General features: G+C 44.3%; 1 protein-coding gene across 6 annotated transcripts in view; it reads right to left on the reverse strand.

Moving 5' to 3' along the window:
• The window catches only part of HHAT (hedgehog acyltransferase), a 184,605-nt gene that overhangs the window by 108,944 nt on the left and 48,956 nt on the right, over positions 1-26,705 (reverse strand). For all 6 annotated transcript variants that reach the window (XM_081186026.1, XM_081186024.1, XM_081186027.1 and 3 more), the window contains 2 exons: positions 26,043-26,193; positions 11,246-11,281 (listed from right to left, as the gene is read on the reverse strand). In XM_081186026.1, the coding sequence (XP_081042152.1) occupies positions 11,246-11,281; positions 26,043-26,193 (187 nt within the window). The remainder of the gene's footprint in view (positions 1-11,245; positions 11,282-26,042; positions 26,194-26,705) is intronic.

Here is a 26,705-nt window from a genome sequence, read left to right on the forward strand (position 1 = left end):
CCAGGACCTCCATCTTTCTGTTTAGGAAGAGAGTTGGAGTAGTTGGTTACTTCACAGATTCTGAAAGGATGATAGACTGGTCACAGATAAATAGGCATAGGGGGAAGTCTTCATTCTTGACCTCAGTTGACCATATGTGTTTGGTGAGTGAAAGGCTTAACTGATCCCCATTAACCTTTCAGAAACGTTCAATGCTGTTGATAGCAGCAGTTAAGAGAAGACACAGTGGCTGACAAACATCTGCACTGGACATTTGAAGCACTGTGATAAAACTTTAACAGACCCCTTATTCCCCTCACAGAGCTTGTCAAACCACTCTGGAAGTTTTGCTCTGTGAGGGTAACGGGGGTCTCCTAACTACTCTTTGTACCCTTAAAAAGCTACATCTCCCAGGATTCTTTGAAGGAAGCCATGACTGTTAAAGTGGTACTAGGGCATTTTAAACATACAGTGTGGATGCGTTCATAGAAGATATGTTTGCCCTCTACAGGCCACAAATCTGGTGGTTCCAGGTTTCTAGTCTCCTGTGGTTTTCTGAGCACATTCCATAAGCCAGTTTTGTCCCGCAGAACTGAAATCTTTATGTGAAGAGCTCAGCTTAACACTGGAAGGAAGCTATAGCGGGATTCAGGCCTCATCACGGGATTGAAACTGCCTTGGTCGCACTGGTTGATGATCTCCGGCGGGCTAGGGACAAAGGTGAGAGCTGTTTCCTAGTTCTGCTGGATCTCTCAGCGGCGTTTGATACCATCGACCATAGCATCCTTCTGGACAGTCTTGAGGGGCTGGGAGCTGAGGGGACTGTCATACAGTGGTTCCGCTCCTTCCTCCTGGGCCGTGTTCAGAAAGTGGTGGTGGGGGATGAGTGTTCAGATCCCTGGGCTCTCACTTGTGGGGTGCCTCAGGGTTCTGTCCTCTCCCCCATGCTTTTCAACATCTACATGCAGCCGCTGGGAGAGATCATCAGGGGGTTTGGGCTGGGTGTTCATCAGTATGCGGATGATACCCAGCTCTACCTCTCTTTCAAATCAGAACCAGTGAAGGCGGTGACGGTCCTGTGTGAGTGTTTGGAGGCGGTTGGAGGATGGATGGCGGCAAACAGATTGAGATTGAATCCTGACAAGACAGAAGTACTGTTTCTGGGGGACAGGGGGCGGGCAGGTGTGGAGGATTCCCTGGTCCTGAATGGGGTAACTGTGCCCCTGAAGGACCAGGTGTGCAGCCTGGGAGTCATTTTGGACTCACAGCTGTCCATGGAGGCACAGGTTAAATCCGTGTCCAGGGCAGCTGTGTACCAGCTCCATCTGGTACGTAGGCTGAGACCCTATCTGCCTGTGGACTGCCTCGCCAGAGTGGTGCATGCTCTGGTTATCTCCCGCTTGGACTACTGCAATGCGCTCTACGTGGGGCTACCTTTGAAGGTGACCCGGAAACTACAACTAATCCAGAATGCAGCAGCCAGACTGGTGACTGGGAGCGGCTGCCAAGACCATATAACACCGGTCTTGAAAGACCTACATTGGCTCCCAGTACGTTTCCGAGCACAATTCAAAGTGTTGGTGCTGACCTTTAAAGCCCTAAACAGCCTCGGTCCAGTATACCTGAAGGAGCGTCTCCACCTCCATCGTTCTACCCGGACACTGAGGTCCAGCACCGAGGGCCTTCTAGCGGTTCCCTCACTGCGAGAAGCCAAGTTACAGGGAACCAGGCAGAGGGCCTTCTCGGTAGTGGCGCCCTCCCTGTGGAACGCCCTCCCACCAGATGTCAAAGAGAACAACAACTACCAGACTTTTAGAAGACATCTGAAGGCAGCCCTGTTTAGGGAAGCTTTTAATGTTTGATGTATCACAGTATTTTAATATTCTTTTGGAAGCCGCCCAGAGTGGCTGGGGAAACCCAGCCAGATGGGCGGGGTATAAATAATAATAAATTATTATTATTATTATTATTATTATTATTATTATTATTATTATTATTATTATTATTATTATTATAGCAGTAAGTTCTTCCTCTGAAGAGTCAGAAAGAAGCAATGTATTGCCAAAGGGGGATGATTGAGCAGTCAAACATGATCCGACCTTTGAGTAAATACCTCCATATTCGGATAGTGCAGCTGGTCAGAGTTTTGTGCCAACAATGCCATTGACCCCTGGGAGGAGCACAGAGAGAACAAATGCAGCATCACAACTGGATGCCTTCATCTGCCCCAGCTACAACAAAATATGTCTCTCCCGCATCGGTCTCTACAGCCACAGCAGGCGCTGCAAACATCCAACAGTTTGATGGGCGGGGTATAAATAATAAATTATTATAATATTTTTATTATCCACCCCCAAAGGCACACTCCTCCATTGTCTCCCAAGACAGATAACCAAAACAGAAAACCAATAACCAAAGATCATAAATAAAACATGGAAGTGGAGTTTGATGGTTAGATAAGAAAACCTCAATGCAGCTGTTAATTAAGAGCTAATAAGGGGGGGGGGGTGGGAATACCAATTTTATCATCATCATATTCTCAATATCCCTTATTTCAAAGTAAATTTACATAAACCGCTATCAGTGCAAAGGTCCAAATATACAATACAAGTCTCATTTACCAGAACTAGTGAGATACATGTAACTCTTGTTCCCCCCCCTCTTTCTGCACAATTTTCTTTCTGCTCATGTCCACATCCAACCCTCACCAACAGATGATTGCGCAAGTCTGACAAGCTGCTTTTTAAAGCGTGCTGAAAATGTACAAGTCCACGCTTATGAAATAATTGTGAAACCAATTGGCTGGCTTGACAGCATAGTAATGAGCTCTACGTCAATTGAATCCTAATCACCTGGAAGCATAAGCTGTCTTCCCGTCTGCCAAAGTCCAAATGAGAGACAAAGAGTATGAAACTAAAATGAGAGAGACAAAAGGCACTTTACAGACAACCAATTGAAAATAACTTATTTGGGAACCGATATCACTTTTAGACAGCACACAGCTAACGACATGCAAAACAGGTGCCAGAAAGCAGCAAAAGAAAAAAACTCTACACTTCACTAGCATAAAATACAGGGAACTTTTATTGACACGGATTCCATGCTAATAAATATCAAATTCTGCAACCCATGTTTGCTATAATATATAACATAAATCAAACACATTTCTATATTATTTAGTTAGGGGTTTTGTTTTGTTTTGTTACACTCAATGCAACATTTGGGTTGGGTTGTTTTTCAAAATATTTTAAAAATGAGAGTTTGGGAGAAATGTGCCGTATGGACCATATGTACCGTATTTTTCGCCCTATAGGACGCACCATCCCATAAGGCGCACCTAGGTTTTTTGGGGGGAAATAAAGGGGGGGAAATATTTTTCCCCCAGGCGCGGGACTGGGGCGGCCCGAGCTTCCCCCGACCCCAGCCCCCAAACAGGCAGCTCTCTGCAAGCCGTGGGAGCCCAGCGCTGGCTCCCGCTGCTTGCGGAGAGGTCCGCGAAGCCAGGACGCGCTGAGATCAGCGCGCGCAGGCTTCGGGATGCCGGCAACTCTCCCCAAGCAGCGGGAGCGTTCCCGCTGCTTGCGGAGGGGTCCGCAAAGCCTGGACGCGCTGAGATCAGCGCGTGCAGGCTTCGGGATGCCGGCAACTCTCCCCAAGCAGCGGGAGCGCTCCCGCTGCTTGCGGAGAGGTCCGCAAAGCCTGGAGAGCTAGAGGGGTCGGTGCGCACCGACAGCTCTCGCTCTCCAGGCTTCAGCGAAAGCCTGCATTCGCCCCATAGGACGCACACACATTTCCCCTTCATTTTTGGAGGGGAAAAAGTGCGTCCTATAGGGCAAAAAATACGGTATGTAAAGATGCTGACAGCAACCAGAGGCCATATGTGAAGATTTTAAAGGGAGTTTTCTCCCGTCTTTAAAAGGAATTAGAAATTCCTATAAGAAACAAAAACCAAGGCATTCAGGAATCTGAAAGCACGACCAAATTACAAAAGAAATGTTTTCAAGACCAGATACACACAGAACATAATTTCATCACAACCGCAGGGCTTCTTTAGAAAATTCACACATATAGAATAACAGCCATGCTTTTCAGATTTCAAGTCTTCTGTAGAAACTCCTCTTCTTCACTTGAATAGCTTGCATGATGTAATGATGTGCCATAGTATAGTAATTTATTTAATATTTCACAAATATGGCACAATAAAAAAGCAGCCATCTGGTTTGCAGTTGTCACTTGGTAAAAGGTAAAGGTAAAGGTACCCCTGCCCATACGGGCCAGTCTTGCCAGACTCTAGGGTTGTGCGCTCATCTCACTCTATAGGCTGGGAGCCAGCGCTGTCCGCAGACATTTCCGGGTCACGTGGCCAGTGTGACGAAGCTACTCTGGTGAGGCAGAGCCACACACGGAAATGCCGTTTACCTCCCTGCTAGTAAGCGGTCCCTATTTATCTACTTGCACCCGGGGGTGCTTTCGAACTGCTAGGTTGGCAGGCGCTGGGACCAAGCAGCGGGAGCACACCCCGCCGCGGGGATTCGAACCGCCGACCATGCGATCGGCAAGTCCTAGGCGCTGAGGTTTAACCCACAGCGCCACCCGTGTCCCAAGGGAATGTCCCTTGGTACTGGCCTGCAAATGGCTAGGTAATTTTTTCCCCCTTGGAACATTCCTACATTCAAACTAGAAATTCATTTATGCAGATTGGACACCCTGCACTGCTCTAGTATGAGAATCAATGAGACATTAGGGGTGGCAGGGAATAGTGCGGGTTAAAGTGTCTCAAATATCTAGACTATGGAAGTACTGAAAGTATCCTTCTCATTTCGCCAGTTAGGACCAGCAGATGCGACTAAAGAACAATTTTGCTAGCAGGGTTTGGCTCACCTACACTAACAGCTTTGCCTTGGGTGGAGCAACAGGAAGTGTCGTCGATTTGCAAGCCTTTCCCTAACCATGTACCCCACCACTCCAGGAGCATCAATGACACATTGCCATGCAGTCTATGGTGGCACCAGATTGCTCACACCCTGCTTTGTGGAAGTTCTTCCTTAGAACAAAGTGTCCAGTGATATGAGAAATAAAGATTCAGGTAGGTAGTCATGTTGGTCAGACGCAGTCAAAATAAATTAAAAAATTGTCCAGTAGCACCTTAGAGACCAACTAAGTTTGTTCTGGGTATAAGCTTTTGTGTGCATGCACACTTCTTCAGATATAGAAGTGTATCTGAAGAAGTGTGCATGCACACAAAAGCTTATAACCAGAACAAACTTAGTTGGTCTCTAAGGTGCTACTGGACATTTTTTAAATTTTTTTTTTATTTATATGAGAAATAAAGATCCACATGGAGTTAGTTGGAACTTGGAAGTCAACTTTTTCTTTCTTTCTTTCTATTTTTTCTATTATTATTTGTTTAGGAGAATATAATGTTTATATTTTTGATTGAATTTACGTTACTATGTTGGTATTTCTGTATTTTTTCAGTTTCGGTAATGTTTGTTTGTTTTATTTGGCGTTTGTTTGTATGATGCATAAGTATAAATAAAATATTTTTTAAAAAGAAGAAGAACAAAGTGTCCTGGACAAAGCCTCAGAGGTCATATGGCCCACTGCTACATTGCCATAGCAAACACTACTTAAAGTTTAGCATTAAACTTCAAACAGTATTTGCTCCCACTGTGGCGAAACCACAGCAGCCCAGGCATTCTTCAGGGCTGCCTCACCCACAATGCCTCACTCTAGAAGGACATTCCGTAGGGGCATTTATAAGAACAATGCTTTGGATGGGAGGCCCTGGGGAGCCTTCACATACCCAAGCAGCTGTCAAAAGAAAGAAAAGGATGGAGGTCAGCGTGCAGGGTAGTGACATGGCTCTGTCTCTGTGGCAGAATGTCTTATGGCAGATCTGTTTGCTGGGATGCAAGTTCCCATAAACTCCTTCAGGCCATCAGAGTTCCCCTGATTTCCATTTCAGCTCCAGTGTTGAACTGCAAAAATTCCAATAGATACACATGGCCCTTTGGATTTCAGCCACTATTATTACAAAATTACCAGGAATGCTTCAAGCTGTATACTTTCTCTTATTAATAGCAGGGGGAGATTGGATCTCTTAAAGCACCTTTAATTCACAAGCCAAGGAGATGACACAAGCATGATTATATCTACAGCTTTCTTAATCTTGACTTTGCCACTCCATCAGTTTTCAAAAGTTAAAATGTTGCATTTACATAAATATGTGCTTATGTTGATGCAAGAACGTTACGTTTATTTTCGCAACATGCTCATCAGCTAATTCACTATATAGCAAACAGATTGCAGTTGGTTTTTCTAAAACTGTGGCTTAGAATTCATTCTCTTGAGGCTATAAAGGGAAACTATAACAGAAGGAGTTTTTATGGTGCCCTTTTATTGTTTCCTAGATAAAAAAAAAATCATTTGTATTTAAACTCAACATTCCTGCAGTATGTGGAAATTTCACTTTAGGATATTTGTAATAATGTGAAACTTATAGAGCAGGAAGGACCAAATATCTTCCAGTCCAATGTTCTATAATCAGGATGATCTCAGATGATGCATTCTAACACAGTAGAACTATTCCTCTTATCTATGATCATTCACAGATATAGGAAGAGTAAAACATAATTGCACTGCTAGTAATTCAAATATTTCTCAGTTTCATTTATATTTTTATTTCACTTCCATCCCCCTCTTTATTTTTCAGATAACTCAGAGCAGCTCCTAGTGGGTCTCTCATCCGGGTTCTGAGCAAGTTCACATTGACTTTGCTTTCACATTCACTTTGCTTCAAGAATACAACAGAACTTTCACTGAGCAAATCTCCACTATTAATGAACACAGAGACAGTGTCAAATCATAGTTTAGCACCAGCCATCAACGAGTCTTGGGTCACACACTCAGTCTTCCCAATATACACAGAGGTCCCCTTCTTTTCCTGGATCTAAAGTAAACTGAATGCTTTGTGTTTGCCCTTCAGACCAGGGCTGGAAACAAGAATCAAGCTGTGGCTGCCGATCAAGTTTGCTTTATGTCTGAAATTGGCAAAGGTAAAGGAGGAGTGTGATCCCATCCAGGACAGGTTGACTGCCCAATTCCTGGACTCCAGAACCACTCACCAGCAGCCCAAACACTACTTCCTCCTCCTGTCTTGATTTCCTCTTTTAATCAAACCACAGTTTGCCATTACTTCTGAACCATGGTTTGAGCAAGTCCTCCAAACCAGGGTTTCAAAGCAAGAAGTAACCATGCATGGGAAGAGAAGAAGGAGAGCAAAGAGAGATGAAGCCTGTGGCTCATTTCCAATTGTCTCAATTCAGCCAGTTCAATTCAGAGTCTATAGAGAAGCCTTCTACATAGTGAAGGTAGACAGAAAGCATGTACACTTTCTCTTTAAAATCAAGCAGAAATAAATATACTGTACTCTATACTCACTGACTATGCTGCACAATGCCACTTTTCTGATGCAACGGGGGTAGACAGTGTTGACTAACCAGCAGTTTCCTCCCCCTTACCTTTGCCAATTTCAGGCACAAAGCACTTAGCAAACCAACAGATGGTTCATTATCCAAATTCTGTTAGTATTTGGGCAGCACTGGAATAGGCTGGACCCTGTGGGAGTGCCAATCCCAAACACAAAGAATGACAACAAAGGATAACTAGGCTGGAACACACTTCCCTTTGTATCTTCTGGCCTTAGTGCAGTTGCTGGGAGGAGAAGGAGAAAATGCACCTAGAACTCTACACAGACTCTTTTTTGTAGGACAAATTCTGCTTTCACACACAGGTACTGCATTCGAATGGAACAACAGAGGATGGTGCTGCATCGAAACAGTTTTCCATAATTTTTTCTTTTCTTTTGATGTTGAAAGAGATAACAACAAGAAAATAGACATGAAAGCTCACTCCCTTCTATGCCATGATCCTTAAACTAAAAGTAAACATAGTAACAAGTAGCAACTGGGTCCAGAGAATGGACTGGGATCACCAGATACTATATCAGAAGCTAAGTGGATGTGGACCTCGTAAGGAACTGGAATGGTTACGGCACAATCAAACAATTCACTAAAATATTAAATACCATCTCAAAAGCGGTATGTGCTGTCAGTCCTGATCAACGGGACTGATGAATCGCATGTGAGAGCATGGTAGTATTAACTGCAAAATGTCTTCAAGTTGGCTCGTCTGAAACAAAGCATAATTAACACTAACCCGTTTGTACGTCTGGAAAATAACAAACTGAAGTTGAGCAAAAAGAGGAAATGACTCCTCCTAAACTCTTTCTCCCAGCCATGAGGAGGAATACAGGGAAGGAAAATGTGAGCACTGAAGGCTCCCTGTGGTGTGATGTATCCCTGGTCATTCACATAGCACATAACTATGGTTCACTGTGATACGGAAACATGGCTGCAGCTTTGTGGAAGAGCAGGTGTATTGTCTCCACCACCATCGTTCTGCCCAGACACTGAGGTCCAGCACCAAGGGCCTTCTGGCGGTTCCCTCACTGCAAAGAAGCAAAGTTACAGTAAACCAGGCAGAGGGCCTTCTCGGTAGTGGCGCCCGCCCTGTGGAATGCGCTCCCACCAGATGTCAAGGAAATAAACTACTATCTGACTTTTAGAAGACATCTGAAGGCAAACCTGTTTAGGGAAGTTTTTAATGTTTGATGCCTTATTGCTTTATTATTATCAATAATATTCTGTTGGGAGCTGCCCAGAGTGGCTGGGGAAACCCAGCCAGATGGGTGGGATATAAAGAATATAGTAGTAGTAGCAGCAGTAGTAGAAGGCTTCAGGTTCAATCCCAGGCATCTCCAAGTAGAGCAGGGAAAGATTCCTTGTTTGCTATTCTGAAAGGCTGCTGCCAGTCAGTTTAGAAAAATACTGAGCTAGATGGACCAATAGTTTGATTCAGTACAAGGCAGCTTCCTATGTTCCTATTGCCATTGTGTTTAGAGCTAAAAGTCATAAACAGGTTTGCCTGAATAAGAAAGAGCATGTCATCCACTTCAAACCAAAGAGAAAGCTACCCACTGGTACCTCTTCTGTTGTCTGTGAAAGGTCTCAGTAAACAGCCCTCCAAAAGCATTATATTTCTTGTTATTTTAATTTCATATCAATCTCTTGATAGATGATAGCTCGATCTTCAGTGCATAAGGCTATTTTCTCTTGCTGCTTAGTTTCCACTGCCTTGGTGTCTCCTACACACACCATTAAATATGACATTTTACTGGATACCAGGATCGGACACCCACCACACCTCCCTTTCTGAACAGATAAAAATACTGCCTGTCACCCCAAACACATAACATCCCCTGGCACTAGTTGTTTTTTTCTTCCTCAGCCATAGCACACTGAAACCTCAGAGGAGGCAGACTTTTGCATCACAGGAGCAAATAATCTCACATATTCAAGAACTCATTTCCAGTGGGTTTATTAAAAAAAAGACGCAGAAGCTTATGGATTTCCAAAAAAGCACAGCAGTCACACCGACATCATAAACTGGCTTTGCAAAACCTGGAAAGAATGAAGTAGCTTCTCCTTTCTGATGAAAATATTCCCACAAATCCCATTATCATGCATGTCTAATCTTAATAAAGCACAGAGAAGCAAGACTGCAAATCACCTATCTATTTTTCCATTAGCAGAAAGCAAAAATATATACCCTCTTCACCTCAGTCAAGTGAGGATCCTAAATAGTTGCCGAACAAAAAATAGCAGAGTAACAGCCTTTGATATCTTTCTGCCAGGTACCTGCCACAGGTGTGTGTACACACACACACACACACACACACACATTTTTGTTTACGTTTTTTTCAGCTGGATGAGATTCTTTTTCTTTAAGGTATCTGCATTTATCCATATTGTTTTCAAAATGTATCTTTTGTTGTTTTCTGTATTTTTGGTTGCAAGGTGAGAAAGGCAATTCATTAAATGGCTGAATGAATGAATAAACTTACTGTATTATAATAATAAAAATTATTTCCATTATTCCAAAATGTGATAAACTATGGTGCGTCTTTGGTCATGGTTGTAGGATTTTTTTTGCCTACTTTTTGAAAAACTAACAAGATATTTCGCTGTTGGTTTTCCAAATTTTATTTAAACATTCTGCCTCTGAAAGGAAATCATTCTTTCTGCCAAGATCTTCAAATAAACAAACAAACCTTACTGTGAGAATCATTAGGAGACCTTTCAATTTAATTTGCTCTCTGGTAGTCAAAGTTGTAGGTTATAATCAGGTCCTGTTTTCAAACAGCACTGAAAAATCACCTGCATGTTTCTTGATCATAGAATCATAGAGTTGGAATAGACCACAAGGGCCATCAAGTCCAACCCCCTGCCAAGCAGGAAACACCATCAGAGCACTCCTGACATATGGTTGTCAAGCCTCTGCTTAAAGACCTCCAAAGTAGGAGACTCCACCACACTCCTTGGCAGCAAATTCCACTGTCAAACAGCTCTTACTGTCAGGAAGTTCTTCCTAATGTTTAGGTGGAATCTTCTTTCTTGTAGTTTGGATCCATTGCTCCGTGTCCGCTTCTCTGGAGCAGCAGAAAACAACCTTTCTCCCTCCTCTATATGACATCCTTTTATATATTTGAACATGGCTATCATATCACCCCTTAACCTCCTCTTCTCCAGGCTAAACATGCCCAGCTCCCTTAGCCGTTCCTCATAAGGCATCGTTTCCAGGCCTTTGACCATTTTGGTTGCCCTCCTCTGGACACGTTCCAGTTTGTCAGTGTCCTCCTTGAGAACTGTGGTGCCCAGAACTGGACACAGTACTCCAGGTGAGGTCTGACCAGAGCAGAATACAGTGGCACTATTACTTCCCTTGATCTAGATGCTATACTCCTATTGATGCAGCCCAGAATTGCATTGGCTTTTTTAGCTGCCGCGTCACACTGTTGGCTCATGTCAAGTTTCACATCAAGTTGATGTGATGTCCTAATTTGTTAAGGGAGGAAACTGACAAACACACACACACACACACACACACACACACACACATTGTTGGATCACTTTAGAATGCATAACTATTAACAATAAACCATCAGAGTTGGTATGATGAAGCTATACCACCGATGGCAGCTGGCTGTTTAAAGTCACATAATCTAAGGTGATCCAACAGTGTATAACTGTTGTCAGGTGGCGGACTTCCTCAGAAGGTTTGCCAACACAGAGTTTGGAAAATTATCTTGAAATGACTTTGATATACAACAGAATCCAGCGGCAAATAATAAATATTGACTTACCTGACAAGAAATGTGTGCAGTCCAACATCAAAACTTCTGTAAAAAAAGAAGAAAGAAAATATTTTAATATGCAAGTGTACTATATTAGAAAGTGGAATCAAAAGCTTGTTAGGGAATAAGCAAAAGGGGTGGGGGATTCAGGCTAACAAACGCAGAAGACCACAGAAGCAATATTTTCAGAGGAGAGGCGGGTGGGCACTTTCTGAGAAGAGTCCTACAAGTTCCACTTCCATCAACAAGAGGAGTTGCAGGTCTAATCAAGCACACAATACTGGATCCACTTCTGTACACTTCTGTGCAGAAAGAAGGATGGATTCAAATCAGGGCAAAGTGCAAAAAGGAACAATTGCAATGATTGCAATAAAGCAAATATTACAAGAGGAAGCTGAAAAAACCCTATTTTTGTACCCTACAGATGTGAAAGGCCCTATAATAGGATCCTGCCAGTGGGAGGGGTTTTTATCTCCCCTATATGCTGTGGGTCAAGTTTGACAGACGATCGGGGCAATCACCTGATGTCAAAGTGACAACAGGTGACCTGTTTTGACGTACACAGCTTGAAATCCAACTGAGCTCTGGGCCTTCTACCGGGAAGACGAAGAAGAGTTTGGACTTGATATCCCGCTTTATCACTATCCTAAGGAGTCTCAAAGAGGCTAACAATCTCCTTTTCCCTTCCTGCCCCACAACAAACACTCTGTGAGGTGAGTGGGGCTGGGAGACTTCAGAAAAGTGTGACTGGCCCAAGGTCAGCCAGCAGCTGCAGGTGGAGGAGCAGGGAATAGAAGCCTCAGCACTGCTTCCCCCTCTCCAAATCTCAAACACTGGGCTGTGTCTTGTCGCCTTCAAAGAGGCCATCCTCTGGGTTAAACTCTTCGGATTAGGGAGCAGGGCCTTCCAGCAGTGATTTAAAACTACCCATCAGGGATTCTTTACCCGTGATTCCTGCATTGAAGGGGTGGCCCTTGGGGTATGGTTACCAGATGTCCCCGTTTCCTGGGGACATTCCCTGGATTTACAAATCTGTCCCCGGACAAAATCCGTCCCCGGAATGTCCCCGGATTTCATTTAATGTCCCTGGATTTATATTTTAAGTGTTGTAGATTTATTAGTAGGGTATGAATGTTGCATGATTGGTTCAACAGCACAAGACACATCATATGGGGACTTCCAGCAAGGCAAAATGGCGGGTGCCACAGCAGCGAGCAGCTCCTGAAGCCAGCCAGAGCCAACTGTGCTACCATGCTGGCTCTGAGCTGCTGAGACTGCTGCTGCTGAGGGGAAACCAGGGATGCCCAGCATGTCAACTGGGGGAATTGCTGACACACACACCCATGACCCAAACCGAACCAGGAGCGAGAGCGCCTGGCCACCTGGCAGACTGCCCAGCGGCGCTCCAGGGCCAGTAAAAACCCCAGAGCCAATGCAGGGAGGAGGAAAGGAGAAGGAAGAGAGAGAAAGGAGAAAAAAGAGGGGAGCCCCGACCTTGCCGCGCTGCCGCCTGAGGAAGAGAGGTAGGAGAGCACCAGCAGGGCAAGGACACGTGGCTAAGTCCAGGCTCGACCCGAGCCTACTCCATGGCAGATAGCGCGCCAAGAGATCAGGCCGGGGCCCAGAGGAAGGCCACATAACAGAAGAGACCCAGAAGAGAAGATATTACTTCTTAATTTTTTAAAAAACAACTTTTCTTTCTCTTTTCAAAAAAAAAAGTGTCCCCAGATTCTTTGAAAAAAATCTGGTAACCTTACCTTGGGGGTCCCTTTATGATTCTATGATTTTATGATCTAGTGTCCTGTTTTGGACTACAGCTCCCATCAGCCTGAGCCAACACAGCTGCAGTGCAAAACATCTGGAGGATACCAGATTGGCAAAGCCTGCCCGAGAGGACACTTTGCTCATCTTGAGGGCTGTTGGCAGTTATTTCAAAAGCCTGCTGTTTCTCCTTAGCGTGCCATTTCCGCATTGGTATTCAGCACACAGTCGTACACAAAGCCCCACATACAAAAATAAACCCAAAACCTGGGGGAGACTCAAAGGCCCTCATGCAAAATGTCCACGCTCTACTGGTAGCAATAACCCATTTGATTAAAACACACGCGCACACACACACATTGCCAAACAGCAAATAAAAATATACAGCCCTCTCCACCCTGCTCTGAAATAGCAATAACATACACATCTGAAAGTCAAAGCATGTGCAAAACTGTGATTAGTTTGCATTTATGAGATGGCCGTAGGAAATGATGAGTCAGCTCCAACTGTGTCGCAGATGCCCTCAAGCCATTTCCCAACAGTTGCATTTCATCCATGCAATTCCTTATCACCACAGCCCCTTTGAAAGTAGGCTTGGCAGCATTATTGCTGTATCGTGCAGCTCGTTAAATGTAAGGTATAAACTATATTATGTTTATGATAGGCCAAATTGTTAACTGGGAAACAAAACTGGCTTAGCTTCCACCAGGTCAAATGTGCCCTTCTTCAAATTTTGCGATGCAGTTCCCCACTCAGAAAATGTATACAAAAATGCATTAATTAAGAGGGAAGTCTGTATAAAAATGAACATGAAAAAACATGAAAAAATGCATTATACCAGGGTAAATTGCTTGCAGAAATGTGTATGTTATTCCAAACTGCATATTTTAAAAAATGTGTTTCTTAGGATAAATTCACCCTTAAATAACAACTTTTCATAAGGACGAAAATTTTAAAAATGCACATTGCTGCAGAAATGTGGCGATCTGAATTTAAGATTAGAAAATGAGAAACAGAGAGAAATAAGATGGCTAGATCTAAGTAGCACACAAAACATCACCATGTTGCAGAAGATGCCACTGTCACACACAAAAACCAAAAACACTAGTTAGGCATATTAGGCAGCTAGGCATATTCCTAAAATTGAAGAGTTGTGCACCACCACATAAGCCAAGTGAGGAGACCTGAAATTTATGCCCTGCCTTTCCTTCAAGCAGTTCAAGGTAGTATATATGGTCCTGCCCTTTTTATCCTCAGAACAATTCTGTGAGATATGTTAGTCTGAGAGCTACAGTGACTGGGCTAAAGCCCAGTGAGCTTCACAGTTGACTGGGGATTTTAATGTGAGTCCTTCAAATCCCATTCCAACACTTTAACCAGTAAAACACACTGGCACTATTTGTAAAAGAAACAAAAAATCTGCCCTGAATGGAATAAAGATTGAGAAACCTCATTCAGCCAAGCACTTCCCATTACGAGACTTGCAAGGTCTCCATAATGCCCCTTTAATAGGTAAGTAATCAAGTGTTACAGACTAGCCATGAAATTCTGGCATAAGTGAAGTCTGCAGGATCCTTGCCCATTCATTCCAACGGGGCCAGAAACTCACGCCGTGCTTTTATCTGTTTTGGAAGGAAGGCACAGTCCTTCCTAATACCACTCAAGTAGTACTAATGCAGATGGAATTCAATTGCTGGAACTTCAAAGAGGCCAACAGTACTCAGTCAATCAATCAGTGAGCAGTGTTGGCCAACAATATTTTTAAAAAGTTAAACATAATCCCAGATACCGTACAAGAAAAGCGGTAACAAACAAAACACAAAAGTGGTAACAAAAAGCAACAACAATGCACCAGTTATCCACACATATGCACCTCAGATAAATAAGAAGAGCTCAAAGCCATTAGCACAGCAGGCAACAGCGCAAGCTATTAGCCACCAGCAAAAGCTGACATTAAAATGTCATATTTTTAGGAGCAGCCAGAAAGCAACTCCTTCTTCTATCAGTAGGGCATCCCAGGAGACTGATGCTGCAACTCTGCAACTCCCCGTTTGGCATGGCCACCAGTTGAACTCCAGTTGGCAGGGGAACGTGGAGTAAAAGGGTACAGAATGGATGAGGAACATCAGGTATGGGGGTCAGATTCGGTTCTCCAGGCCTCACTACCTGGTCCTCGAAACTCTGCCCAGGTCACACTCCTTTTTCCAGGTTGTGCCCACTAACTGGTCCTGCTTCACCCCCTGTGTGCTTTTGAGTGGCTGAAATGTGTCCTTGAACTCTAATAAATGCCTGCGGGGAAACCAGCAAGCAGGATTCACACACAAGAGCCTTCTCCCCTGTTGTGGTTTCCCGAAACTGGTATTCAGAAGCCTTGCTGCCTCAAAGCCATCATGGCTAGTAGCTCTCAACAGCCCTTTCCTTCAGGAATTTGTCTAATCCTCTTGTACAACCATCCAAGTTTGCCTTAGTTCACAGTCAGACAGTCAGTCAGTTCATGTAATTCAGTGCTGAATATACTGACCAACAGTTGTTCTGTGGGGGTTTCAGGCACAGAACATACACAGCCCTACCTAGAGAAGCCAAAGGCTCAACGTGGGACATTCTGCATGCAAAGCAAATACGCTACCACTGAGCTACAGCCCTTCCATCTATTTATCTACTTGCACTGGTATGCTTTCGAACTGCTAGGTTGGCAGAAGCTGGGGGGTCCTTTACCTTACCTTTACCTACCTTCCACCACTAGATCCCATACCATGATCAGGTAGTCACTCAGTCCACTAACTGTTGATGGGCAAAGGCCCACCTTTCCCCTTCTTCTGATACTTTTATCATTGAACTGAACTTTGAATCACAGAAAGGTGGAGCAAGAAGGGACCCAGACTTAGGGACTTCCCCTGCATGTGAAGAAAGGCTCCAGCAGACTGAGTGGACAAGACCAGAAGTGGGTCTAACGGTCAAGGAGGAGGTTTCTGCGTGTCCTGTAGAGGAAAGTGAGGAGCAGAGGGGGCTTGTCAACCTGGGAAGAAGGAAAACTCTGATCCAAAACATCAGCTGCCTTGCGGGATATTGTTGGGACAAGAAAAGACTAAGGAGTAAGCCTGTGATGGCCTGGGACTCGGGCTCGGACTCGGAGCTGGAGGAGTCTCAGTCCTCACCGGATCCTCTGCCTCAGGCGGCATCTGAACCAAGTCTGGAGCCTGATTCTGAAGAGCCCCAGTCTGCACAGGTTCCCCTGCAACAAGCACCAGCTGGGCCGAGTCAGGGGCCTGAGCTTGCCCTGGCTCCAGATGCGGGGATTACCTCATTGCCCTCTGCTGGGCAATCACGTACAGCTGCTCCACTACCAGTTGGGTCAGGAGAGGCTGAGACGGCCTCTGGGTCTAGTAACCCACCAACATTTCCTGAGCTGCAGAGACTCAGGTTTGAGAGGAGGAGAGACCTGAGTACTCGCAGGAGGAGTGCTCGTCTTCAGGTGAGAAAGGGAGGTGAGTCACTGGGGGATCAGGACCGGCTGTTACCCCGTCAGAGATAAAAGGCTGTCGGACCCCACCCCAGGTTGTGGGAGCAACATTGCTGCTTGCTGGAACCTGCCTGAGACCTTGCGCCCGACCTAGCCCAGTTTCCTGCCTTGGCCCTGTTGGACTGACACCTCACAGAATCCTTGGAATCGGGACCGGACCTGGACCGTGTGGCTCGGGTTAACCCCCGGGCCCAGCACAAAGCCCTACACAAATCCGGAGTGGAGTCCCTAAGGTTGGGTGTTGCAACTCCCGCAACCAAGTTGGTGTCAAACGTATTGCCCTGTTTTCCTTTGGACCACACCAGTGAAGCCAAGAGGGAGGGTTTTGTCATCTGGGCAACGGAGAGGTCACTTCGGCTGCTAATGCTGTGGTTTGACTTCATCCCTGGAGGTGCATGCACCCTATTGTCTCTCGAGACAGAAGGATGCTAACAGCAACAGAACTTGGACCAGACAGCCCTTCAAGCAGAGGACACGTGACTACTGTACATATAAGGAGTTTGGGAAACTGGATTTGGACCACAAGGATAGGCACATGAGATGCAGGTGCACCATCAGAACTAGGCGGCAAAGCCAAAACATGTGAGAGAATCTGCTTAGCGAGGACTGATAGATGTTTTATGTAGGGTTGCAAGAATATGCATGCCATTTCCGAGGCTGTTTAAACTGATAGTTCATTCAGTTCCCCCAAGTAGGGACCATCTAGGCTTTTAAGTTTGGATTTCAAAAGCAGCCACTTACTCACTGATGGACTGAGCCCCTGAAACTAGAATATCTCAGCACCACGGGGGTCTCTTTCAAACCAAGGCCTGCTTGACAAAAGGAACCTTCGGGGACCATCCACTCTTTGAAGAGGAACGGGATGTGGAACAGCTAGGTTTGGAAGAGCTTTGCAACATTAAAACTGGCTTTAATGAAAAGCCTGCTCCTATGGGGAGGAGTCAGCAGGATTCTAATGCCCTCAATTAGTTTGAAATATTTACTTGATTCAGCTGCTTGGATTCCTTCCTTTAATTTAAAGACAGTGCGAGGGGTGTGTGTGGAATATTCCCACCACACAGAAAATCAGAAGACGGGGAAATGTCACAGTGGTGCCTTTCTGAAAACGGCACACAGAGGAAGGGAGAAGGAAGTGTCAGCTTGTCTTTGCCCTTCCTTTTCTTTCAAGCTTCAGCTGCTGAATAACTCCTGGGGGGGTGGGGGGTAAAGAAATGGCTGTTTGGTTAGCTATCAGGGAATGAAGACGGCTGCAGATGGGATGCAAGTCAGAATCAGGTGTGCTGTGCAAAGCAAATTGTGCCACGCACTGCAACCCTCACATTAGCAGAACGCTAGAAGGGTTAAGGTGCTTATTTTCCTCCTTTTGCAAAGCATTCTTAAAATAGGTCTACAGCAACACAGCCCCAATGCTGATGCAGCAAAACAAAATCCTCTGCTACTTTCCACAGGATTAGCAATTATTCCTTTACTATGGGGCAGTGGGATCAGTCGCCATGGTATGGGGACGCTGCGGCCTGTCTGCACTCAACTATACAGTGGCACATATAACGTTTTAAGTGCGATTTAAGTACATTATACAAACGTGACACTAGATGGTGATGGTGAGCTTATGGCAAATTCAATCTATTTTTCAAAACTTTTTTTTAAAAAAAGCATTTTCACATCATTTTTTAAATATGTGTCTAGATTCCAACTTCTATCTGGATTTTGGAAATACACCTTCAATGTTGCTACCTGAATCATAGTTCAGTCAGTTGTGCATAAGACTTAATCTTAGGGTCGTGGGTTTGTGACCCTCATTGGACAAAAGATTCCTGCAGCGCAGAGGGTTGGACTAGATGGCCCTTGTGGTCCCTTCCAACTCTACAATTCTATGATACTACGCAGTGCTTTTTTAATAGAAAAATAGGTGCCAGTACTCACCATGAAGTTGTCACAGTGAGTAGCCTTGAGTGCCCCTTGGGGGGGGGGGAAACCACTGATTCTTTGGCAGTGCAAAGCAGGGACATTCAGAGTGAAGCAGCAGCTGCAGAACAGGTAATTTTTTTGCCATCTCTTCTTGCTTGGTATTTCCTGCTGCTATATTTGCAAGAGAAGAGTTCTCAGACTATCTGACTTACAGCACACCTGGCCTTGATGCTGGACTTCTTGGAGGAGAGGGTGAAGAGATGGAAAGAGTTAAATTGTTTCGTTGTCTTGAAGAGAAACTGCTAAAGGTAAAGGTAAAGGACGCCTGACAGTTAGGTCCAGTCAAGAACAACTCTGGGGTTGCAGCGCTCATCTCGCTTTATTGGCCAAGGGAGCCGGCGTACAGCTTCTGGGTCGTGTGGCCAGCATGACTAAGCCACTTCTGGCGAACCAGAGCAGCACACGGAAACGCCATTTACCTTCCCACCTATTTATCTACTTGCACTGTGACGTGCTTTCAAACTGCTAGGTTGGCAGGAGCTGGGACTGAACAACAGGAGCTCACCCCGTCACGGGGATTCAAACTGCCAACCTTCTGATCGACAAACCCAAGGCTCAGTGGTTTAGACCACCCGTGTCCTAGAAACTGCTAGGTGGGAAGAAAACAATGCCTTGTTTGATATGATTGAAAGGGAGCGAGCAAGCTATGCTACTGATAAGAGAACATTGGAGACCACGGGAGAAGGAGAAGGCAACAAGTCACGCTGTAGGGTCTTCAAGGAGAGCTGCAGATTAACCACTCTGTGCATAGCTGATGCCTTAAAATAAGGTAGCAACACAGGGGATTGACTGTGCATGTGAAAAAGTGTAAACTGCTAATTGGTTAGTGGCTGAAACGAGGCTTTACGGCTGTGTAACAAAGGGGTGAGTTTGATAAAGTCTACACTGCTGTATCTATGCTTGCATTGCCTTTGTATCCTTTGTAGTGACTTCTGCATTGGAGTTGCCACTTTGCACATGCAAAATAAATGTTTACTTATATATTACTATGTTGTTATTGACCTCCAGTAAGGGAACCACTACAGAGGAAGCTACAAACAAAAACTGGGTTGATGTGACTGACTTTGTTGGGTTAAGGATTTCTGAGCTAGGGAGGGGCGTGTGTTGGTGCTCAAGTTCTTATTTTTCTCCACTGGCTAGAGGGTGGGGGTATAGGGTTTTTTTGTTGTTACCGTGCTGCCAATATTGTTATTGCTGTTGGCAGGGTACGGTTTTACACACACACACACACACAGAGAGAGAGAGAGAGAGAGAGAGAGAATGTTATGTTAACATTTCTACTACTTTCCTATTCTATAATGCAGTTATGTATATGTTCCTCAGTGTAAGTCACATGAAGACCTAGAACTAAGAAGTTCAATAAATAAATAAATGTTTTTGCCTAGCTGGAGTGTACCACTGAAATCTGAAATTGCCTGTCAAGATGTGTCTGACAGAGAGAGGGAGATGAGAAACTAGACTACTGTACAGACTTTTGCCACGGGTTCTTTCCGCCACTGACACGTGGCCCTTGGAAGATTGCCCAGAGGGGAATATGGCTCTCAGACCCCTGCACTAGCTATGCTCTACCTGATTCAGTTCAAACCCAAGCACCACCACAACTACCACCTTCCATCAGTTCCCCTTTTGTTTGTATTCAGAATCAGTGACAAAGGTCCCCGCATACCTGCTAGAATTTCAATCCCAACATGCTCTCCACTCCCGCGAAGAGGATCCCCCATCCAAACTGACTGCAGTCGAGTAGCGAAATGTGAAGCTACTCGGAGCCAAAACAGCAATGCAAACGCCTTCCAATTTATTAAACACTTCTGCCTCTAGCCGGATAATCTCTTAATCGCCATGAGCCTGGAGGGAGCTGTCTTTAGGGATTCCGAAAACTTCAACAATGCCAGTTTTCGCGCTATATAGGATTAACAACTTTGATGTTCTAATACACTTGTGAGTACTTCAAAACAGAATAAAAAATTATATTCTCCAAGTAAAAGGTTGTGTGTATTTTGGGGTGGGAGGAACAAGACTCATTAGGTCAACTCAGGCTCAGACTACAAGGAACTCCATATTAGTGATTTGTTCATGGTGTTTCTGGAAATCCGCCCAAGAAGACTAAAAGTCAGAACAGAGGAAGGGTGGGTGGAGAGAGGAAGCTTATTTATTTCCCTCTGTCCCCCACCCCCCCCCACCCCACCTCTGAGTTGCTTTCTTTCCCATGGGGAAAACCACAGGGGGAAAATATAAGGATCTCATATATCATTTCTCCCATAAGTGGAAAAGGATGCTTGAGGAAAGAGAGTTTGACTCGGAAAGTGCCCAGAGGCAAAAGTGTCAAATAGCACTTCTCCTGCTGTGCTTCTTTTCCCCTGATTTACAGCTAAAGATGGGTGAATTTGTCAGTTTTGTTTTCTGTCAGTTTCTCTCCCCCCCCCCTAGAAACTCCCTTCAGGTCTTTGCTACAGACACACACAGGTAACAGAAGCAGGTGGGTTGTCCAATGTACAGTACAGGAGCTGGTGGAGCTGCTGTGTGTGTGTGTGTGTGTGCGCGCGCACGCGCATGCATGGATGCATGGATACATGGATGTATGGATGCATGCCTGGCCTTCATGCATGTTTAGCATCCCACCCCCAATCAGGCTGAATACCCAAACAGCACTATTGTCCTCTGTTTGTGGCCTTCCAGTTTGAAGCCCAGGGCAGTGCAATCCCTTGCCACCTCCAAAGCTTTCTGATGTTTTAGGCCATGACCCTGTGCAAATTAAAGTAAGTTCCATTGAGCAACAATTGCCCTGCACCTGCAATAGCCCAGACTACACTCTCATTGTGAAATCTCTGTTTCTGCCTTCCATCACTGATGACCATATTCCTATAAAAGGCAGCAGACAAATAAAATATCTCTGTACCCCGTGGGTAGCCGTGATCCATTATTTTAACTGTAAGGGCATGAAGGAGTCATAATTCAAGAGAAGCAGAGGGCAAGCTGGGTAGGTTTTCTTAGATAATTGAAATTGACCCATAATTCACCGGTAGCCATGGGAGATGTTGCTCCTCGCGTAACTCTTCATAACACCGTTCGGCATGAACTGATTTTCAAACACACACACACACACACAAAATCCCATCTGCGAAAACATCAAATTTAATTTTTTTGGACAGGCATTGCTTGCTATGCATAACGGGTCAAAACAGCAATAAAAAATATGTCTGAAAGAAAAATAAATATGGCTGAAAGAAAAATAAAGACAGAAGAGGCTGCTGGATCAGGACAATGGCCAATCTAAACCAGTATCCTGTTCTCACAGTGGCTAACCAGATGCCTGTGAGAATCTCACAAGCACCTGAGGACAAACCTACTCTCCCTTCCTGTGGCTTTTAGCCTCCAACTATGGAGGCAGAACATACCCATCATGGGTGGTGGCCACTAATAGCCTTTGAACAATCCCTTTTAAACCCACCCTTTGGTGGTCCAACAGTCAATCTCTCTTCCCAAGGAACTCTAGGACTTGCAACTCTGTGAGGGGACGAGAGGTCTTCTCAACACACTTGAACTACAGTTCCTGAGATTCTCTGTGGGGAGCCATGACTGATTAAAGTGGTACAATACGGCTTAAAACGTATTGTTCCTTCCTGTGATTTTTTTTTTCTTGGCACGCCTGTAGTTTGAACTAGCTACCGCAACATTTATGCCAGAACATACATAATTTCAAGATGCTTGTTCAGACATTTCATCCCCTTCACACCAACATGGCAACACCTGAAAGTTTCTTCAAAACCAAAGAATTGCCCGCAGAACAGCTCAGAATGCAACTGTGGTGTTCATATGGAGGTGGTTGCAAAATTCAACCAGTTCAAAGATTGAAGATGGGCAAGTGATGGAGTCATCAGGAGGAAGGTTGTCAAAAATTGCCTTTCAGTTGGAATAATTAAACAAGAGCAATTGAGGAGTCTCAAAACAGCAAATTTAATTTAAATGGGTCCATTGTTAGCTACTCTAATGATTCTCTTTCTTCCAGAATTCATTACTTTCTTTCTTTCCTTAAAACCACAGAAGGCAAACACAGAAGCGCTTCGGTAAAGAGTTTTTAGCCTTTATTAGTCTTTCCTACAATATCTTATCAAAATCAATGGAGACAACACCGCATTGTTTGAGGTTATTGCTATTTAAACACTAAGAACCAAAGAACGTTGTTTTCTATTACAAGGAGGGGTGCATAGAGTCTCATGGAAGGAGACTGACTAATGCACCTTAAGACATAATAACTATAACCTGTTTATTGGAGAAGCACAGGCAGTTTGCTTTCTAATAAGGGGATTTACTGAAATAGAAGTCATAATTCCCAAATTTCCATAGCTAGAATTGTACTAAGCACAGTTAAAAACAATTTTCAAGATGAATACCTTAAGGCCAAATTAGACTTTATATGCAAGGTGTGTGTGAGAGAGAGACACTTTCAATTATTTTTATTTTTAAAAATAATAATAATCTGGCTTGAGAGATTGCAAGCAAGAGCAGAAATGTTACTTAACCGTTTCACCACACATTTTTCTCAATCAAAATCCACACAAACACACACAGAGAGACAGAGACTTTTATTCCTGCTATGAAATATTTTCACCCATGGAGGGTGAAAACAGCCTGAAAGAGTTGGGTTTGATCAGCAGCCGAAACGAAATCCTTTGCAGAAATAACAGCTCCTATCACCACACACACATAACACAGATTCATTGTACATAACGCTGAACCACTCTGGTGTTTTAGACTACACCTCCCATCAGTTTCAGCCAGCTTCCCTAGGTTGGAGGAATTTTGCACTATACGAGCAAGCCGGGGGGGGGAGCATTTGGCTCAGGCACTGCCCCCCTCAAGTCTCCCAAATGACTAGGAAGAGGACTTTGGCAGAGTTTTGCTTCACTTTTAACTGAATGCTGTTACATATGATTGTATTCAATGTAGTGCTATGGCTGAAATTCCCTATGTTCTCCTCCCCCTAGAACCCTCTAAATCTGTTCTAAGGGTTCCCCCAACCCTCTGGATCGGATTTGTAGATGGCCTAGGGATACTTGGGAGGAAGGAAGTTCCGTTGCACTAGTGGTAATCCTTGGGTGCATCATTTTGTTGAATACCTGCTTCCCCAGGCATTTGACGGTTGAAAGTTCTGTCCCTGGCAACCTTGAAATTATTAGTTTGAGAGTAGTTGGCTGCTTTTAGGAGTTTTTAACAGATTTTTAGAAGGTTGTTTTTAACAATTTTTTATAACTTAACTGAGGTGTGGGATATGATGTGCTAGGAAGGCCCTCCCCACAGTACAGTGGTGCCTCGCAAGACGAAAAAATCCATTCTGTGATTCTCTTTGTCTAGCGTTTTTTTCGTCTTGCGAAGCAAGCCTATTGACGGATTAGCGGATTAGCGCTATTAGCGGCTTTTAGCGGCTTTTAGCGGCTTATCTGCTGATCGGATCAGCTGATAAGCGGATTAGCGGCTTAGAAAAGGGGGGAGGGGAAAACCCCCGCAGGAACTTGCAAGACATTGTCGTCTTGCGAAGCAAGCCCATAGGAAATTCGTTTTGCGAAGCAGCTCCAAAACGGAAAACTCTTTCGTCTAGCGAGTTTTCCGTCTTGCGAGGCATTCGTCTTGCGGGACACCACTGTACCTTCTACACATTACATGTGAAGGAGGGAGAGCCTTCTCTGTTGTGGCACCCTGGCAATGGAACACCTTCCCTGCAGAGCACAACCGGTGGAGACTTTTGCTATCTTTTTTTGTTTGCCTTGGTGGATTAGTCGTTTAGTTGTTAGATAGATAAAACTTTATTCGCATTAGCCAATTGCCATAGCAACAGTGAAACATTACAGTATATGCAGAAAAGGAAATCTGATATAAGAGCACAATTTAAAGTCCTGAATCAGCTGTCAGTTAGTGGCCCTTATTCTGATTGCCCCTGCTTATGAATCTAGCAACCTTTGCTGTTATCTGCTCATTTTGATCTGATAGAAGAAAGGACATTGTGGCAGTGGTTGAGCACCCTGGGATGGTTAGTACGAGCGAGGTGATGATCTCGTCCCTCAGGTCTTTGTAGAGAGTACAAGACAGGAGGATGTGCAGTTTCGGTGCTACCATCTCCACAGGGGCAAAGACGTTTCTCAGGCGGGATATTTTGGAATCGACCCTCAAGTACCGCAGATGGCAAAACAGCCAGTCTTGCAAGTGTAAAAGCACGTCTGTATTTTGGCATAAGAAGTTTGTGCAGATATGGGGCCAGAGAATCAAAATGGAGAGGTGGAAACTGAACATACCAAGGGCAGAATTTCCTTACAGTGGCCAGGTTGTACTGATGCTTGATATCTTTTAGACATTGACCAATTAGACTGTTTGCTTTAGTAGCGCCCATAGTGAGTAGGTGTTGTGGGGATGGGCCACAAGAGTGAAGTTTTTGATAGATGGTTTTAAGCCAGGCACTTTTATGGGAGTCTTGAAGTACTAGGGATAGTAAACCAGGGAGATTTGAGTTTAGGCGGAGCCAGTTCTTTGCCAAGTCCGTACTTCTACTGAAGGTAGACTGTCATTTAGTTGTATGTCCCACAAACTGCAGTGGAATGAACAACAAAACAGTGCAGTACAGAAAATGATGCCTTCTTATTCCCTGCCCAAGAGGGAACATAGCTGGCAAAGCAGATGTCACTGTCAGAAAGTTTTTCTGGGCACGGGACTAAAGCCAGACTATAGAAGGGAGTGGGGGTTATTGGTTTGTTTTGTTTTGTTTTTGTTCTTATTAAGTGTTTTGTGTTTTTATCTTGTATTTCTGTGTTGTGAACTGCCCTGAGATCTATGGATGATGGGAGATATACAAATTTAATACCTAATTAAGAATAAGAATAAGGACCTAGGCTGCATTTCTGATCTACAGAGATTGTAATCCCACCCCTTTCAGGTAAACCTTGCTTCAAAAGCTGCCAAGGACCATTAGATTTCTAATAAAAACCCAACTGGAGGTGCAAAACCAGATAAAGGCCTATGGAAATCAGCAAAATTTTGAGGCATCTCTAAAAGTTACTTTTTTTCTGAAGCAAACCCATTACCTTCCAAAAAGCACAGTGAAAATGATCATCCTCAACACTTTTGCTGCAGGGTCACCTAATCAAATATTACTTATCCTTCCCTGCATGAATTTTCCACACAAAGTGTCTTTTTCAGGGGGGACAATAATGAAAAATGAATCGTATTTCATAAAGATGTGGGGAGAAAATAATTATCCGATCAGTGGAGCTAAGCGGTTTAGATCCAATTCTAATCATTAAGATGATGAACATCCCAAAGGCAGCCTTCTCTTCACCTCTGTGGCAGGAGAAAAGTAATTATTAGATGGAAGGGCGTTTTTCAAAAGATTAGAAAGAGAAGCAGTTAGGAATGGAAACGCAATGCTGCTTATCAATTTGCAAGTTCTCTTGTAGGTGCAATGTGTCATGTGGCACACAGGCGGAAGGCCACACAGCCCATACATGCCAGGCAGCCATTTCGCGAAAATTCAACCTGCAATAAACCTTTGCAATAAAAAGCAAAACTAACCTCCACATTCCGGAAAAACTGTACATGGTGCTCACACAGCGTGGCAAGTCGGGAGACTTCAGCCCATCCAGTCCGATAACAAGTGCAGGAACACCGAAAAGGACGAGGTATTTCACATAAAAGAAGAGGACCTGAGCCAACGCCAGCCCACCTGAGAAGAATGCAAGGCGGGAAGATTCAAGTCATTATTTTAATATTCATCGTCCTTCCCTCTCCCCGTAAATAAGGTCACTCTTTCATATCGTGCAAATATACATCATTAAGGTGGTCAGTGTCTATTATCTCTTTCAGTTGCGGATGTGGGTGCTGCTGGGTTTGGCCTAGTTGACACTCTGAGTCCCTTCCAACTCTACAATTCCATGATTCTGATGCATGGAACATGTACACCAACTGTGTCTATTAAACAGGTCAAAGCAAAACTTTTCCTTTGGCACTCCTTTCTTGTGACTTGAAGCCATTGGTTCAAGTCATAGCCTCCGGAGCAGGAGAAAACAAGCTTGCTCCATCTTCCATGTGGCAGCCTTGTAGATATTTGAAGATGGCTGCCATATCTCCTCTGATTTTCTTAATAATAATAATAATAATAATAATAATAATAATAATAATAATAATAATAATAATTTATTATTTATACCCTGCCCATCTGGCTGGGTTTCCCCAGCC

The sequence above is a fragment of the Podarcis bocagei genome, assembly GCF_964188305.1.
Source record: "Podarcis bocagei genome assembly, chromosome: 3".
NCBI classification, from domain to species: domain Eukaryota; kingdom Metazoa; phylum Chordata; class Lepidosauria; order Squamata; family Lacertidae; genus Podarcis; species Podarcis bocagei.